General features: G+C 36.3%; 1 protein-coding gene across 5 annotated transcripts in view; it reads right to left on the reverse strand.

Moving 5' to 3' along the window:
- LOC145772340 (unconventional myosin-Ie-like) overlaps window positions 1–17,564 on the reverse strand; it is a 46,328-nt gene extending 28,764 nt beyond the window's left edge. For 3 of the 5 annotated variants that reach the window (XM_082584217.1, XM_082584215.1, XM_082584214.1), the window contains exons 1-2: window positions 6,333–6,455; window positions 4,123–4,260 (exon numbers count right to left, since the gene is read on the reverse strand). In XM_082584217.1, the coding sequence (XP_082440343.1) occupies window positions 4,123–4,260; window positions 6,333–6,341 (147 nt within the window). In that variant the 5' untranslated portion in view covers window positions 6,342–6,455. Of the gene's footprint in view, window positions 1–4,122; window positions 4,264–6,332; window positions 6,456–17,431 lie in introns of those variants that run through there. The other 2 variants (XM_082584216.1, XM_082584218.1) reach the window with 2 other exon arrangements.
- Window positions 17,565–18,196: the final 632 nt, after the last annotated feature.

Below are 18,196 nucleotides of genomic sequence, written 5' to 3' on the forward strand. Positions count from 1 at the left end.
TCTTCACACAGGAAACGTCCTTGTAATAGTTCTTGCTTATAGAAACCTCGAGTTAACACAATTAACACATGGAATAGCATTCGTCACAAGCAAACCACAGATCACATTCAAAATAACAGCAAGTGTAAGTCACCGTTGTGAAGTCGGACCATGGTTTTTGGACGCCACAATCAATGTTCTGTGTGTGGGACGGGTGTGCGGTTTACATGTGTCTCACTTTAAACGCTGAAAGCTATTTTCCACACATGAAGACGACGCAGTTGAACTTAAAGTCCCTGCTGAAAACGGCCACTTCTTCATCTTCACAGCACACCTATGCATTTTCTTCATCTCATATTGTTGATATGAGACGAGTGGTCACTGGCCAGTGCTAACTAAAGTTTGAACAATTGGCTGCTGCAATGTCGTTGCAACTGTTGACATAATGTCAAGATACCTTTGAAGCACGCTGTTGCATAAGGGTCATTCCATGCCAAACGTCCTGAAATTTTGAAACTTCCCAGTTTGACCCTCTCCGAATTTGCTGAAAATCGAACAAAAGGTTGTATAACATGATTGAGCTAAAAATTGAAAATTTTAACTCAAAATCTATTGTACTTTTCAAATTATGACATTTTTAAAATGGGTACCCCCTTGCGCTGAGGAGCGCTCAGTCATTTTCGGCCGTTTTTAAAGAAGCATATATCTCTCATTACAAATTTAATCTACTTCATTTCTGGCAAAATGAGACACTTGTAGGTATATTACATTAATCCAGTTTCAAAATTATATTGCCTCAAAGCATTTTGAAAATATGGGGGCCCAAAGTGTCCCCATTTTGATGCGAAGACAAATTTTGGACCATATTAAAAAAGCTGTAGCTTCCATACAAAACATAGCATTGCTCTCAAATTTATCCTGGAGGCTCCCCTCCTACTGGACTACAACTACATTGAATTTGGAAGGAAACACCGCTTTCATTAAAAAGTTATTTCACGTCAAAATATGGACCAGCAGCAAATTTTGCTAAAATACGCCATCTTGTGGTGAAAAAATGACCCCGTCAGACACTGTTTTCAAAAAAAAAGATTTTTTCATCTCAAAGAGATTTTCATAAGGAACTCATCTTCTGAGTTTCAACTTTGTTCCGCAACTATTAAGGGGTGAGATGCAGTGATGTTTAACCCTTCTTAATATCCATTTCAAGCAATGAGAAAAACATCAACATTAACTTTTAAGTTAGCCAATTGCACTTGTTGTATCGTAAATGACATAAACAACTACAGCACATTGTACAAAGGAAGCAAAGAACATTCAACCTAAAATGACTGGTTGCCTTATAGGCTACTGGAATTTGACTTTCTCGTAAATGTAAAACTTGTAAATGTTTTTGCATGTAAATTTTCTTCCCTGTTTGGGTCTCCACAACTTTTAATCTAAGGCATTTACAAAGCTGAAATTTGGTATTCTGATTAAGAAGCAGCCCTAGTTTTCATATCTACCATCAAAATTGCCCTTTTCAAATTAGTTTTAGAGATAGAATGTTTCAAAAATTGAAATTTTTTACATTTGAATTTTTTTAGCAATTTTTAATGTCCGCTATCTCCCAAACCAATAGTCACAGAACTACCATTTTGCATATCATTAATTTATACTAGTTGGTAATTAACTCCCATGAGACTGACACCAAACAAATGTGAAATTATTGAAGTTTGGAGGGTGCAAAGATGGAGCACGAGCAAAAAAACTCAAAATGCGCCATCTTGTGGTTAATATTTGACCCTGTGGACAGTCATTCAGAAAGTTGAAACTTTCAGGAAAAAAATCTTCTTTGCCTAAGCTATAGACAGTTCAAGTTTCAAATATCTAACCTAACTCCTTCAATAGTAAATGCAGCTGTGAAATCATGAGCTTGACCATCGCATGTAATAGTCTCGGGGGGTGGAGGCTAAAGTGGCTCTTATTTGGCAAAAAATGAAAAATTTGCCGAGGACACCCTTTTAAATGGTGAGGTTGTCTTAGGGTTGAGGTAGGTTGTCGAGCGATTTTTGAGATATGCAATGGTATTTTGGGGGAGGGCACAGAACTTTAGGGGGGTCAATAGGGCAATCCCTAAATCAATTTCAAATTCAAAACTTTTGCAGGAGTAATTTTTTCTGACAACCTCACCATTTAAATGGGTGTTCTCAGTAAAATTTTTATTTTTTGCCAAATAAGAGCCACCCTAGCCCCCCCCCCCCCCCGAGACTTTTGCATGCGATGGTCAAGCTCATGATTTCACAGCTGCATTTACTATTGAAGGAGTTAGGTTAGATATTTGAAACTTGAACTGTCTATAGCTTAGGCAAAGAAGATTTTGTCCTGAAAGTTTCAACTTTCTGAATGACTGTCCACAGGGTCAAATATTAACCACAAGATGGCGCATTTTGAGTTTTTTTGCTCGTGCTCCATCTTTGCACCCTCCAAACTTCAATAATTTCACATTTGTTTGGTGTCAGTCTCATGGGAGTTAATTACCAACTAGTATAAATTAATGATATGCAAAATGGTAGTTCTGTGACTATTGGTTTGGGAGATAGCGGACATTAAAAATTGCTAAAAAAATTTCAAATGTAAAAAATTTCAATTTTTGAAACATTCTATCTCTAAAACTAATTTGAAAAGGGCAATTTTGATGGTAGATATGAAAACTAGGGCTGCTTCTTAATCAGAATACCAAATTTCAGCTTTGTAAATGCTTTAGATTAAAAGTTGTGGGGACCCAAACAGGGAGGAAAATTTACATGCAAAAACATTTACAAGTTTTACATTTACGAGAAAGTCAAATTCCAGTAGCCTATAAGGCAACCAGTCATTTTAGGTTGAATGTTCTTTGCTTCCTTTGTACAATGTGCTGTAGTTGTTTATGTCATTTACGATACAACAAGTGCAATTGGCTAACTTAAAAGTTAATGTTGATGTTTTTCTCATTGCTTGAAATGGATATTAAGAAGGGTTAAACATCACTGCATCTCACCCCTTAATAGTTGCGGAACAAAGTTGAAACTCAGAAGATGAGTTCCTTATGAAAATCTCTTTGAGATGAAAAAATCTTTTTTTTTGAAAACAGTGTCTGACGGGGTCATTTTTTCACCACAAGATGGCGTATTTTAGCAAAATTTGCTGCTGGTCCATATTTTGACGTGAAATAACTTTTTAATGAAAGCGGTGTTTCCTTCCAAATTCAATGTAGTTGTAGTCCAGTAGGAGGGGAGCCTCCAGGATAAATTTGAGAGCAATGCTATGTTTTGTATGGAAGCTACAGCTTTTTTAATATGGTCCAAAATTTGTCTTCACATCAAAATGGGGACACTTTGGGCCCCCATATTTTCAAAATGCTTTGAGGCAATATAATTTTGAAACTGGATTAATGTAATATACCTACAAGTGTCTCATTTTGCCAGAAATGAAGTAGATTAAATTTGTAATGAGAGATATATGCATGTTTAAAAACGGCCGAAAATGACTGAGCGCTCCTCAGCGCAAGGGGGTACCCATTTTAAAAATGTCATAATTTGAAAAGTACAATAGATTTTGAGCTACAATTTTCAATTTTTAGCTCAATCATATTATGTAACCTTTTGTCCGATTTTCAGCAAATTCGGAGAGGGTCAAACTGGAGGGTCCAGGACGTTTGGCATGGAATGACCCATAAGTCACAGTCAAATATATACATAATAGAAAATGCCTTGTACACAAAGGAAACTCTGGCAATCGAAATAACATTTCGATTGCCAGAGTTTCCTTTGTGTAAATGAATTTTGCCCTGAAAGCAATTTCGAAAATGTATTTTGCCTGAAAGCAAAATGGTTAGTATCATGATTATGCACCAGATATGTAAAGTGGAGTGGACCTTATATGCAGTGGACAAGTGGAGTGGACCTCTTCCATCCTATATGCACCTTATATGCAAAGTGGAGACACAAATTCTGCAGTCGAAAAAAACTGACATCAATAGATGAGAGAGAAGGCTTATGTGCCTTTAATTTAGTGACTGATCCAGACTTAGAGGATGTATTCTTGAAATTAATGTGTAAATATCTCATGTTTTTGCATCACCTTCACCACATCAGGTGAGCTAAATATAAATTCAGAAAAGGATACAAATATTTGATCATCCATGTAGCGTTTTTTCAAGTTATCAACAATGGCTGACTCTGATATCTTGGTGAGCAGCACCATGTCATCCAATCCACTCTGTTTGACATTGTGGCTCTGCCAGTGATGCTTGACCATGTTTTGCTGTAATATAACAACAATGTTTAATTCTAGATGACATATACAAATACAATACATGCTTACACGATTCAAACAAAAACCTGAGCTGATGTACTTTTAGGGAAAAATCCTTGGGAAAATCTTACACACATATACCCACGACTTCAAGGTCAGAACTACACTGCTACTAGTGAGAGGCTTATTGGCAAAACTTTGAAATCAACTTTTTTTGGATAAATGATGAACTTCTGGTATATTTTTCTCTGAAACTTCCGTCTAAAACCACCTTTACCCCAAAAATTTGTTTTGTGGAAGAATTATGTATTTACAATGCTGTAAAGAAATTCTAATATTGTGCTTAGATCATACAGATATCATATTATCATGGAGATGTTTACCATAAAAAATTTTGACACAGAGTTTTTATATACCTATTACCTACTTTTTCTAGTTATTGGAAAGCCTGTAAAAGCTTTGAAATTTACAGCAGTGTAAATACAGCTAGCTCTACCTATATGCTTGAGTATAGGACGATAGGTCAACCTATACTTTTTTGCTGAAAATCGGTGTCAATTTTATTCTCTCACGTTTTAGTCGACTAGCTTATTCCCGGCACTGCCAATCGGTGGTTCATCTAAGTATAAGCACAACAAGAAAATTTTAAAGTAGAGCAACTTAAGCTTCCCCAACCAACACGGAGTTACCAAACATTGTTTGTTTCATTTTCAATACCGGTATTCTATGACACACGGTAACAACCGATGACGATGAATGACAAACACAAAACAAGAACATCACAGTGGGCTAACGATGAATGTGAAATGTCGCACACCTATTTACGGCAATAAAAAGTAAACCAACTAAGCAAGATGAGCTCTTTACGAATAAGATTTTCCTGTTTTTTGATCAATTATGGTGTAACAGAACAGATTATTTTGTTATCAGTATTTAAGCAACTTGTAAACAGCAAATTCTACAAACAATTAAATCAAGAAAATTGAAACATTTTGGTCACATGATTCCCAACAATTCTATTCGAAGACAGCTACTAGAAGGAAAAATGAACGGCAAACGAAATAGGGTATAAATATTGTATGTTGTCAGAAAGCTATATTAAAAAGGTTTTTAAAAAAGTAGAAGTTTTGCATTGGTTAAACTTAGATGTAGAATGTAATTGTAGATATGATCAAATTTAAATTTTTTTGTCGCTTTAAAATAGTTTGTAAATTTGTCTGCCATTACAAAATACTAAAAGTGGAAAAAGAACCCCTTAAGACTAGTATCAGCAATTACATAGCTTAAAATCTTGAATTTGGTCTTATAACTTGTATAAAATGTTTTAAGTTATTATACCGTACTATAAAATAGTAGACTGTAAGGGAAGATAAAAAAGTCAGGGACTAATAATAATTCAGGGTCCACGTCTTTTAGGTGCAGACAGTTAGATGCCTGTCAAATAGGTGTGCACACTGTAGCTTTAGGATATTTAGGTGCAGCAACTGATCATGTTATCAAATTACACTCATAATTATTTATCAGAAATACTCGATTATGCCACAGTTCTCTCAGGTGTGCTACAAAGTGAATTTCAGTATGAAACATATTAGTGTGCAGTGCCTGACTATGCAAGTACAGCCAAGAATCTACTTAGCAAGATCTTTGGTTTGAACAGGTGCACGTCTGCACGAGGTCGAGGTGTAAGATTTTTATTAAGCGATAAATAAAATACAGAAAATGAGCAATTAAACCCTGCAAACAATAAAATCACTCATCAAACATATAAAAAATAATTTAAAAATAATAATAGTAAGTTATTTCATAGTAAGTTAAAAAGTTAAGGCCCCATGTGAAACTTGTGGCTTACTCCTTAAAGAAATGCCCACATTGCAGTACTGTATTACCATCAAGCACCTACTGAAATATACTTCACTGGGTATAGCACCAAAACTACCGTCCGCCACAATGCGTTGACACCTAAATATCCTGACGCCACAGTGTGCGCATTTATTTGGCAGGCGCCTTCCTGTCTGCACCTAAAAGACTTGCTTCGATAATTCAGAACAGCTGAAAGTATTGCCAAGCAAAAAGTTACTTACTGAGGACATTTTTCTTGTTGAGGTATCTCTTACAAATTTAGTGAGTGAATAACAAAAACAGGTATGCTACAATTAATTTACATTCTCAGAACAATTAAACCTTTTTCGATGCTTAAATAGTAAGACTATAAAATACAATCAATGCATTTAAACAAAAATGGTTCATGTTTCTTGAAAATCACATTGTTTCTATTTTATAATTAAAGACAACAATATATTTTAATTTTTAACCTAATAAAAAAGGTTTAAACAGTTTGTTGCATTTGCTACATAATATAAAAGAATTTATCAATTTCAACTATGACAAAAAAAAACAATGACCGTCCTATTGGCTTGACAACTTATACATCAGGGCGTTGGTGTGATGTTCAAGCAGTAATTAATAATTACATTAGAATACTACCTCTATCTTACACTTCCACCACACTGTTTTGTTTAAACCTAGAGCCGAAGAGATATCAGTAAACTTGTGTGAAGAAGAAACACCTGGTTAGAAAAATGAGATCATGTACCCACTATCTCATGTGGTTTGTGAATTATAAGCAGTTGAACGCTATGGAGCATATCTGCATTTAAAAGTTTAAAAAATTACAGGCTTAAGGATCATTGAACTAGCCTACCACTGCGCTACTCCTCAATATACCAACAACACATGCATGAGAATGTAAAAAATCATGTTTATGTGCAAGGCGCCCGTTTCTACAACATGTTGTGAAACTATTGTGGTTGCATAAAGTAATACACATCTATGCAGTCACAGTTGGCACATTAGCACTAATTAGCCTGAGCTTCATGAAAAAAAAAAACAACTTTTAGTTTAGATCATGCAAAAATAACGGTGCCCAGTTCTTTGCAAAGTCAATTCACTGCAACGAAATCACACAAGTTACTTCAAACTTAGCTGCATGTTCAAGTTTATGATAATACTGTACAATAAAGCTACAAGCCTACAATATACCACTAACAAATGCATTAAAGCCGCTAACCACACAGTTTACTTATTACATCCAAACTTCATTAAAAAGCAAGGTAAAAGTCACAAGAGTAATTCACATGAACCCAATCAGTCACAGCAACTGGTACTTCCTGAAAATGCTACCTACTGCATACTGAGGACACAGTGCGTCTTTAACACCAGGAAAGAAAAAAAGACTAAACAATGAATCAATCCGGAAGGAACATATGAATCATCCATTCATTCTGCTTTAAAGGAGTGGAAACGAGACTGGTAAAGCTAAGAAATATCTTAGTAACAGTGCAGTTAACTACTAAAGCGCAAAGTTTTTATTAAGTCTGACTCAATCAAAAGAAAACTGCATTACAGCGTTAAGAGGTAGTTTATGTTCAGCATAGGTCGCCAATAGCAGACAAACTAAACAGGGAAGTGTAATTGTATGAGAAGCATTATGTTTGGTAGACAAGTGGTGAGGTTCAAAACCAAATTGTTATAGTGTACTGCAATAAATATAGAGAAACAGGTTTATATTTAATTTATTTTTCAAAGGTTGACAGATATTTGTGGTGAGTTTCCCGCATTATATTTATAAGTACTGTATACATCAAATACAGTTTTGCTGTAATTAATTTTGAAAATCTCTATCTTTAGAATAAGAAAGCCTCCTGTCAATTTTGCATACTTCATAAATTTCTGCCTCTACCTACTTCTGTTTTTAACAAACACTCAAGTTCTCAAACAGGCAGAAGTTTAGTCAAATGATGAGCACATTCTTTTTTTTCCAACCTGTTAAAAAGCAAAGTGAGATATTGCAAAACTATGATACTGTTTGGCTTGATAAGGAAAATGTTTTTAAAGGATGTTTTCTCACAATGGGAGTACTTTTGATAAAAAAATAAGCAGCTACTAGTCATTTTGTTGTTGACATCTCTTCTCACCATGGTTAACTGAACTTACACAAGTATCTTACTTTTGTACTCAGTTGCAAGATAGCACAATATATTGACAAAGATTAATTATTAGGGTGTTTCATTTTTTCACCATTTTTGAAATTCAAAATGCCTGGGGTCCCATCTGGTGGTATTTGGGGAAAAAGTTTACACCCCAAATTTTTTCAATGATGACGTCATATTGAGGTGGTCCACAAGGTTTGAAATTTTTGGGCCTCAAAATCTCGAAATTTGGCCGTATCTCCGAAACCACTCATCATAAATCGACAAAATTAGTATCAAAATGTGCAGAAGGGTTGGTTTCCTCAGAATGGCCCGTTTCGGTGAGTCCGATTCGGTGAGTTCGATCCCTTAACGGGGGATTTTTTTAATTTTTGTTTTAAATTATCGGGTACCGTAGCCTAATTATCATTGCCGTTTTAGGGTTAGGGGTTAGAGGTTAGGAACTAACCGAATCGGACTCACCGAATAGTAGCAGACTCTGGTTTCCTATACTTGATGTAGAGAATATTAAGGTCTATCTGCTTCAGAAAAAAAGTTATTTCAAAAAAATCTGATTTTCGGTCTATTTTCTCCTGATGAGCAGAGATCAGGTGATCAAGATAAGAAGTATTTCTGTATTTTTCCACTCTTGGAAGCTGTTATTGCGTAATAATAGTTGGTGTTAAGGTTTCAGTACTCGGCTTGTCTAGTCTTGCTATCTGGTTATTGGTTAAGCAAAGCCCCATCTTGCATTGCTTCGAGTCCCGGGACCTTTCTTGGGGCCGTCCACAAAAGAAATGACATGGGAAAGATACACTGTATTTCGTTTAGCCTACTGTATATATGTGGAACATGCATTCAAGGGTATCAATAGCATGACCAACTTCATCATTAAAATAGTTGACCAGTCGAGTATTGATTCCAGACTTTTTTCCTGTGTTGAGAGCAGTCGTATCAGCCATGACTGAATATACTTGGGATAGGTGAACTCTGCAAGCCTCCTGGATGATGGTGTCAAAAATCAGTTCTGCAGTGACCGACACACTTTTGGGAAAACATTTAACAGCAAGCACACTTTCGTGCTTCATGCCATTATCATCAACAAGTTGACCCAAGAAAACGTATCGATCTATTTTATCGACAACGCGCCCATCATAACATAACTGCATGACAAAAGCTGAGTTGAGAAGGTTCTCACTTTCCATCAGAGATTTTTCTCTTGTTTTTTTTGTCGTTGGCGGTATACTGTCGAAGGCGATGCAGCTATTTGATCTTTTCCAAGAACCGACCTCATAAGATCTGACTGCTGGCGTACCGAAGTCATCCTACGATCAGCAACTACACAACTTCTATCATTTATTGAAAAAGAATGTAGGCCTACCGGTATTTTCTTGCACACTTTTCCCCCAACAGCTGGTTTCAGAGGTTCGTATTCCTTATCATTAGGGATGGGCAATTCAGAATAATTCACTATTCCAGAATTATTCCGGAATACTAAATCAAATCCAGAATTGAATCCAGAATACCGAATCCTATTGACTTCTAGGCTCCAGCAACGCAAAAAGTAAAAAATGTCATGCAATGTTTATTTGCAAATTTAGACACAAAAGCAACACAATCAAAGTAGATGTTTATTGTAGTGCAACACATCAAGGGCTATGGCATTCCAAATGACTGCCAGACAAACGAGAGCCGTGTTGCCAGATGCTGGAAGCTGCTTGACACCAAAAAGTAACTAAAATTTCACCAGCTATTTAAAACACCCTAAATAAATCGATTTCGCCTAAAATACACATAGTTTTTAAGACATAAGACACTGCTATCACACATACGCAAACCTTGCAAAACGTTTTCTATACAAGCAAGGATTATTTGCTAAAAATTTAAAAAAAAATTGAAAAAACTTTTTTGAAAAAATTGAGTGAGGAAAATTTCATCAAAAAGTTGTCTGGTTCCAAGGTCAAAAAGCTTGGCACCAAAGACCTTTAAATTTCACCAGAATTTTTTAATTTGGTATCCTACTTTCCCATCTGGCAACGCTGAACGGGAGCGCAGCTTAGTTGCCGTCAAGCCCGCACTGGAAAAGCATCGCTCGGAAGAAGCTGATTGGCAAGTATGCTGAGATATTTCCGAGCCAACTCCTTTAGCAGGGACATCTGCTCAATGTTGTTACGCCACCAGTCAAACTATTGCAGAGTCGCATACGCAGTTACGCACGTGAATTGAAAAAAAGCATTGTACATTTTTGTGCATGTGTACAAAACGTGAAAAAAATTGCGCGCTTGGTTTCTTCGATTGCTCATACGGCCGAGTGACGTAGGGATGCATGCGCCGTGCGCGCACAACCACGTGCAAAACGTTTTTGAAAGTGCGAATGGTGTCAGTGCAAAGAAAAAGAGAGTAAACCACACTTTTTTCAGTTCACTGTCTCAAGCTGACAGCTTGCACTAGCTGTCAGCTTCCACCAAAAACTTATGGCAAATTAGCGCAAAAACGGTAAATAATAATTTATTTGTTACATGCAATCAAACATGCACACGTTATTATTTTCCTTCCATTGATCACTAGTGCTATCAAATCTTGACCTAACTAAGTTAAACTATTAGTTTGCAGTTTAAAAAAATCTGCATCTTTGTTTTGATAATCTGGATGATGTGTTACCAAATGTCTTTTCAGCTTGCTAGGTTTTACAGCAGATTGCAGAACTTTCTAAAACTTTACAGCATAGCACGCACTGCGGCTTTTCTTTTCCTCCAGAATTTATCACAGTGAAACTAAATTGAACATCGAATCTTAATTTTTTCGAGGCTGAGCCATTTTCACTTTTTGTACTCAAATTTAGTTAAAAATTCAATTAGTAAAGTAAAAAAGTTATTAATTTTTGGCTAATTTGACTAAGGCTAAAAAAGCTACCAGTTCGGAAAGGCATTCAATTCAAAACTTAAATCAGTAAAAATAACCAGCCTTAATCAATTTCGCCTAACTCCTTTTTAGTCAAGTATATTTCGTAATTCTGTTCTTGATCGGGTAAACACGAGTGTTGTAGAATAGGGTGGCTCGTTTTTGAACTTTTTTTTTTAATTCTCTCGGGGTAGTGGGGAAATGGTGCCAATGAGTGAGGAAACTCTCATGACAAAATTTGAGATTCGTAACAAATTGTCTTTAGTCTCCTCATGGGGCTCAAAAATCGAAAAATGGGGTCAAAAACGCATTTTTTCCAAAAAATAAAAAAAATATTTTGCAAGAATATTTTTAGTTTGGGTAGATACAATATTGTTTAGATATATTTAATTACCCTAAGAAAAAAAATTGGCGTCATTTGAACTATTCCTTCAGCTTCCTCACACCTTCTGAAAATTTCGCACTTTGCTGAAAATTTCGCATTTTTGTGTGTGGTTACAGAACCACAAAACGTCATTGCATTTCTCTTTATAGACCTGCCCTGAGCTGTTGCGTCATTTTATAATGAAATCGGGTTAATTTGGTAGGATATAGTGACGTCTTCTATTGAATTTGCGTCACTGACGAAGCCATGGTTGTCACAACAAAAGCTTTGACAAAAAATTGAAAGAATTTAAACAATACATGTTTCTATTGCTGTTTTAAGGTAAAAGTAACTTTTACTTATTAACACATGATGTTTCAAATGAATATTTCGGTAATGCCCTGAAGAACGATAATACACAGTAGCAATAGCAGTTACTAAAGGTTACAATAGCAAACAGCAAGGCTTCTGAAAGCGATTCAAACCAGCGAAATTATAATCAACAACACAAGGAAGGTTTTCAACAAAAACACAATCAACGAATTCAACAACAACGCAATCAACGTATTCAACAAAATCAACAAAAACTTAGGCTACAGCAATGTTGAACACAGTAGCCTAGTGCTAAATTTTCTGTTCAAATGTTAAATTGCTTATTATTGTCAAATTTCGGCGTTATCTTTCGGCTCAGTAACGTTGTTCTAATGAAACCGTCTCTGTTTTCTTGACCACAAACTTTACTGGATGCTGTTTTCTTGACCACAAACTTTCCGTTACCAACTTTAACATTCTTTCCACTGCTTGTGTGTGACAAGGAATTTTGAAGAGCTCACTTGGCACCGGTAGTGGAGTTCCTTTGACTGATTGCTTTGCATATTACGTCATCTGTTACATCTTGCAGCAAAGGTGGTGGTGTGAGATCAACGTTTTGCCAGTCAATTAATTCATGAAATGCCGTCGCGTCAAAATTTATGATTGGAATTTTAAAACCTCGCACACTGCTGTTTTGTTTTGCTATCAGTTTTCGGGCACGCAAAACTCTTCTCAATCCAAGTTCCCGGATAATTTTACTGTCGTCAGCAACCATGGATAACAAAACACTTTCTGGATGGGCATTATATCCATTTCTTTGCATCACTGGAAGAACGATTTGTTTGACTTCTATTGGCAGGCAGCGTGTTCTCATAATTGTTTCGTACATGTGCTTAGCACCAAGTGTAGCAGATGGATTGCATTTTATTTTGAACCACATTGATGTATATACTTTCATAATAAATTCCATCAGAAGAATTAAAGTGCCAGATGGGTTGGATTTCGTCACACAGAGACGCAAAATTCTGTTTGCTGTCGTCAGCCAGCGTGAATGACATATTGTTCCAGGATTACGTTGAAATGCAGGATCATTCACAGTGGCTTTTGATACTGCTCGGTGGATTTCATATAGATACTTTTGGTCAGTACTTAGGTCATCACAGTCCACTTTAATAGTTTCTATTACAATTGTGCGAAATTTAACGTTAACAGCAACTTGTTCGCAATTTCCCAAAGCTTGGCCAATTTCTCCCGTGAATCCACCTGGTCCACTTGTTTTCCCATCAAGTTTTTGAATTAAATGTCTTAAAGGCAATTCATTCCCATGAAGTTGGCAAATTAACCACTGTAATGGCCTGCCAACCGCTCTTTCCAACAATGCAACAGCTCCATTTTTTGTGCCTGTATTTACATTTGTTCCGTCGCAACCAATTCCTCTCAAGTATGTTAAATCTAGATTGGATGTGTTGGAATTAAAGAATTTTATAATAGCTCTCAAAATATTTTTTGAAGAACCAGATTCCTGAGTGACATGGCTAATGAACTTTGATCCAGGCTCTTGCAACATACATATATGTTCTTCTTTAACCAGTGATTTTGAAAACTTGCTGCCTTTTTTTACATTTGTAAGTGTTTCATCAATGCGCCCATCAAAATAAATAGCAAATGGGGAAGCAAAATCTGCATCACAGGAGCTTTGTGCTTCTCTGCGGACCTTTTTTCTTTCTCGACAAATTTTATGTCGATCTATAACAGAGCTGTCATCATTTTCACTTATCACCCCAATGTCCAGCAACAATGAGCTTGCAATAAAAGCTGCTGTTTGTCAATACCAAAAATAATCATTTTTCTATTCGTGCGCTGGTCAATCAAGAAGTCCTGCTCCTTACAGGGCACTTTTTTAGAAGCAGAACATGTGCAAGTTGTAAAATCCAAACATTTACAAGCAGCAATATCAAAAAGCTTTTTTCCTTGATTTTGAATATTTTGTAGTTTGTCTTGGTACAAAGGAGTGTCTGCTCTGAATGGATAATTTTTCTGGAATTTTTTAAGCTGTGCATGGTAAGTATTTAACATATCCTTGACACGTTTCTTCGAAACAATGGGGATAGAAGCTGACTCCCATACTTCCATTACTGAGTTAGTGACTATTTCAGAAATTCCTGAAAAGGCCGGTTCTTTAGATGACGATTCCAGAAAAGAGATTCTTTGAAACTGGCATGCTTTAATGACATCTTCGTAGTTTGGCAATACAGTAGCTGGCAAAGAGTTTGGCTGTCCAAATACAGGACACTCAGTAATTTTCCTGGTTAATTTTCTCATCATTTTAGCGTAGGCCTTTATACACATAGCAAACTGCAAACACATAAGAATTCATATTTTGAAAGGTTAGTACAACTATAACTGTCTTCCAGTCAATTGAACCAGTAAAATAACTAAGTTAGTTAGTTAGTAGTCAACTTACTAACTAACCTACTCTTCCTGCTCAAACAAGAAGAACTGGGTCAACAATCAACAATATGTGTTTTTACAAAAAGTCACGCCATATTAGCTAAAAAAGTAAACAATAGGTTGATTGTGATGCTGTTGTGGTGTGCTATTGTAGCCACTGATAGTAATTATTTCAATTTTTTGTCTAAGCTTTCGTTGTGACAGCCACGGTTTCGTCAGTGAAGTAAATTCAATAGAAGACGTCACTTTTTCCTACCAAATTAACCCAACTTTATTAAAATATGACGCAACAGCTCGGGGCAGGTCTATAAAGAGATATGCAATGACGTTTTATAGTTGGCAAAATGTCTAACGCAATTATGTAACCACACACAAAAATGCGAAATTTTCAGAAGGTGTGAGGAAGCTGAAGGAATAGTTCAAATGACTCCAATTTTTTTTCTTAGGTTAATTAAATATATCTAAACAATATTGTATCTACCCAAACTAAAAATATTCTTGCAAAATATTTTTTTTATTTTTTGGAAAAAATGCGTTTTTGACCCCATTTTTCGATTTTTGAGCCCCATGAGGAGGCTAAAGACAATTTGTTACGAATCTCAAATTTTGCCATGAGCGTTTTCTCACTCATTCGCACCATTTCCCCACTACCCCGAAAGAATTAAAAAAAAAAGTTCAAAAACGAGCCACCCTATTGTAGAAGTACGTCACCAATTCAACTTGAAGTACGTCACCAAACCTCCTTGAAGTACGTCACCAAACCTCCTTGAAGTCACAAAGGCGATAGAAAGGAAACAAAGGCTATCTCAATGAAACAAAAGGCCAGGCTTAAAAAACCGTGTAGAGGGATGCCAAGCCAGCTTACTAAAATATATCTTTTAACTTTGGTTTGGAAAATAAGTTGCCTGAAAATTCTTACTTTGCACAATTTTTTTTTTTCTTCGGGATCGTGTTAACTTTTTTGGAAGGTGCTTCGAGGTCCCAGAAAATTGTCTCGCGGACCACAAAAGGACCGCGGACCCCAGTTTAAGAACCACTGATCTAGATCACGTTTGCAAAGATTGTCGTCGCTAATGCTGTTCAAATCAAAGAGAAATAACCACAAAATGACATTTTCAGATCATCCAAGTGTGTAACAATTTTAAAAAAAAGAGTTAAGAATGGGATCACCAGTCCATCACCATCATCAGCGATGATGCAATAAATTTCTTTCTTCCTGCTTGCACCACCTCACAAACCCAAATATGTGGAGAAGAGCTTTAGTGGCTGCAATCGGATGGATGAATCAATGCCGAGAAGTGCCAGTTGCTAGTACAAAGAAGCCTGGACGTCCCAGGAAAACATGGAGTGATACCGTTCCGTAAACGATGACAGGAAGCGGTGGCAGATTCAATTAGTTCATCCCCACTAGCCCCCTAGATCGTGATGAATGGAGACTGAGGATGTGCCTTGCCAGACCCCGTCCTACCCTGATTCTAGGAAATGAGACGTAAAACAGGAAGAAGAAAAATCCCTAAGCCTCACAAATCACCAAAAGACCCACAGAGTTATCGTCTGATATCTCTCATCTGAACTCCTTTAATTGAAACAATAACTTTCTCGTTTGCATCATGGGTAAAGTAAACACAAAAACCCCCTATCCAAATGACCAGTTCAATCAGAAGCCGTCGCTGGATTTAAAAAAGCACCGAATCAGTTTTTTTCAAAAATGGCTGTCTTCAAATGGGGATTTTTCCAAATTGTCCTTTCCAATTTGGAATTGATCCAAACCGGGCCATTCCAAGCCTACTCCTGCTTTTTGAAACGCAAATCATTTGCGAAAATCTATACTATACCTAATTACCTATATATATATACAATATCTAGAGTACAGTATATCAAATATAGTTATTACTATCTGAAGCCTTTACAAATTGTTTCACCTAACGGATCATCAGAAGGTCTTATTCTATTTGAATAAGACCTTCTGATGATCCGTTAGGTGAAACAATTTGTAAAGGCTTCAGATAGTAATAACTATATTTGATTTAATTCGCTCTGCTTTGCCTTTTTGCTTGGCATTGAGCACTTTTTGTAGTATTAATAGTTTTCATTGTTTTAGAGTACAGTATAAATATAATATAATTAATCAATCATATTTTACAGGCCTCGAAATTCATTTTTGTTGACGGCGGACAAACGTGTCCGGTCTGAGCACCTATCTCGACGGACAAATTAAGTCTCACGGCGGACACACCAGTTTTAGCGTCGATCATCATGCTTAAACACTTTATCTTGATAATTCTTCGCCATTTGAGAACTATAGCTACGGATTAGAAGGCTTTTTAAAACTTCAGCAAAGTCACTGACTCTGAAATGCAACTGCTCAACACGCCGCATAACTGATTAACTTCCACCGAACGAGGTCATGTGGCTTCTTGCGTCACAATGCTCCGGGCACGAGTCGAAAAACTTCTACACTGAAACGCTACTATTTTCTGTTGTGCAAAGTTTGACTAGGCTTTTTTCTTTAGGTTTATTTTTGCGCGACATGTGAGCAAAAGTGAATTTTCCCTGGGCCTTTCTTTCTTACTGTAATACCAAAACTAAACAAATTTTGCTGCACCTTGCTGTAATAGCCTACGGTACTCGTATAATCTAATTTTGTAACCAACCTTGCCTTATCAATATTACTCGGAGATCAAAGCCAGACATTGTGACGTAAGACTTGAACTAAGCTGCGTGTGATAAGTGTAGAAGTACCGGGACTCCTATCGATTCTTAGTGAAGAATTCACCTTTGCTACGCTGATTCAATCTCATCAATCGTTGAAGCAATGTAAATGTCGAAAGTTTTCCTGCTTGAATGGAAGCTAAGAGATACAGTAGTTACATTTTCTAGATGCGCGCTAGAATGCACCGGATACTATATATTCGCAACAATTGTTCATGCTATGCAATGACGATTTCTATCGATATTTCTCGGCGGACAAATATAACCGATCTAGATGGTACTGCCGCGGACATCACATGCTGTGACGGCGAACATGACCGCCGTGAATTTCGAGGCCTGTTTTATAATTCCCAAATGTGGATTGTGTGTGTAGAAAAGCTCTTTTGATTCAAAATGATTTTGCAACACGATTTATTGACATATCGACACAGGACAGATAAATAATCAGTTAAAAATGTATAAGAAAACTTACCTGTTATTTAACGTTTTCAGTTGTAATTGTAACATGGAACCTTTATCACAAATTTAGACACAATTTTCTTCAACTAAATACCACAAGAAAAGTGATTACTACATACACTATTTTACAACACAAGAAAACCACAACCTTGATCAGAAAATAAATATCTATAGGGTCATTTTTTATGAAATCATCCAGACCATGTCACCACATAGTCACAGATGTATCATGAAATTTTACACAGTTGTAAAACTTAGTTTTCTGAACAAAGTAAGACTAATTTGAGAAAAATTGGGTCAGTATTTTTTTTTGTATTATGGTCCTTTGAAAATTGAGAACATTTGTGTTCACTCAAGAATCAAATTAAAAAAAAAAATTTGAAGGAAGCTTTAAAATTGCTACAACAGACGATCTTTTGAACATAAACATGCAAGCTGGTATACAAGTCCCCCCCCCTCCCTGGTAACTCATGACAAAGAGGAATTGATCAAAACATGTGGATTGAAGTGTGTGAACAGTAAAGCAATGGTAAAGTAGTTTCACCCTATATGTTTGGCCGAGTCCTGTCTTTGTCATGAGTTACCAGGGGGTGGGGACTTGTATACCAGCTCCTAAATATGGAATTTATTGGATGCAACCTATTTCGTCCCCTGAACACTTCGTCCCCCAATTTCGTCCCCTGAAAAGATTGAGAAAAAATAAGCCAAAGTCACTGATTGGAGTTTCCTTAAACATTTTACAATTTTCTCCTTGAATTAATCATTGATTTTTTATGGG

Source organism: Aplidium turbinatum, chromosome 6 (genome assembly GCF_918807975.1).
Source record: "Aplidium turbinatum chromosome 6, kaAplTurb1.1, whole genome shotgun sequence".
Classification (NCBI taxonomy): Eukaryota; Metazoa; Chordata; class Ascidiacea; order Aplousobranchia; family Polyclinidae; genus Aplidium; species Aplidium turbinatum.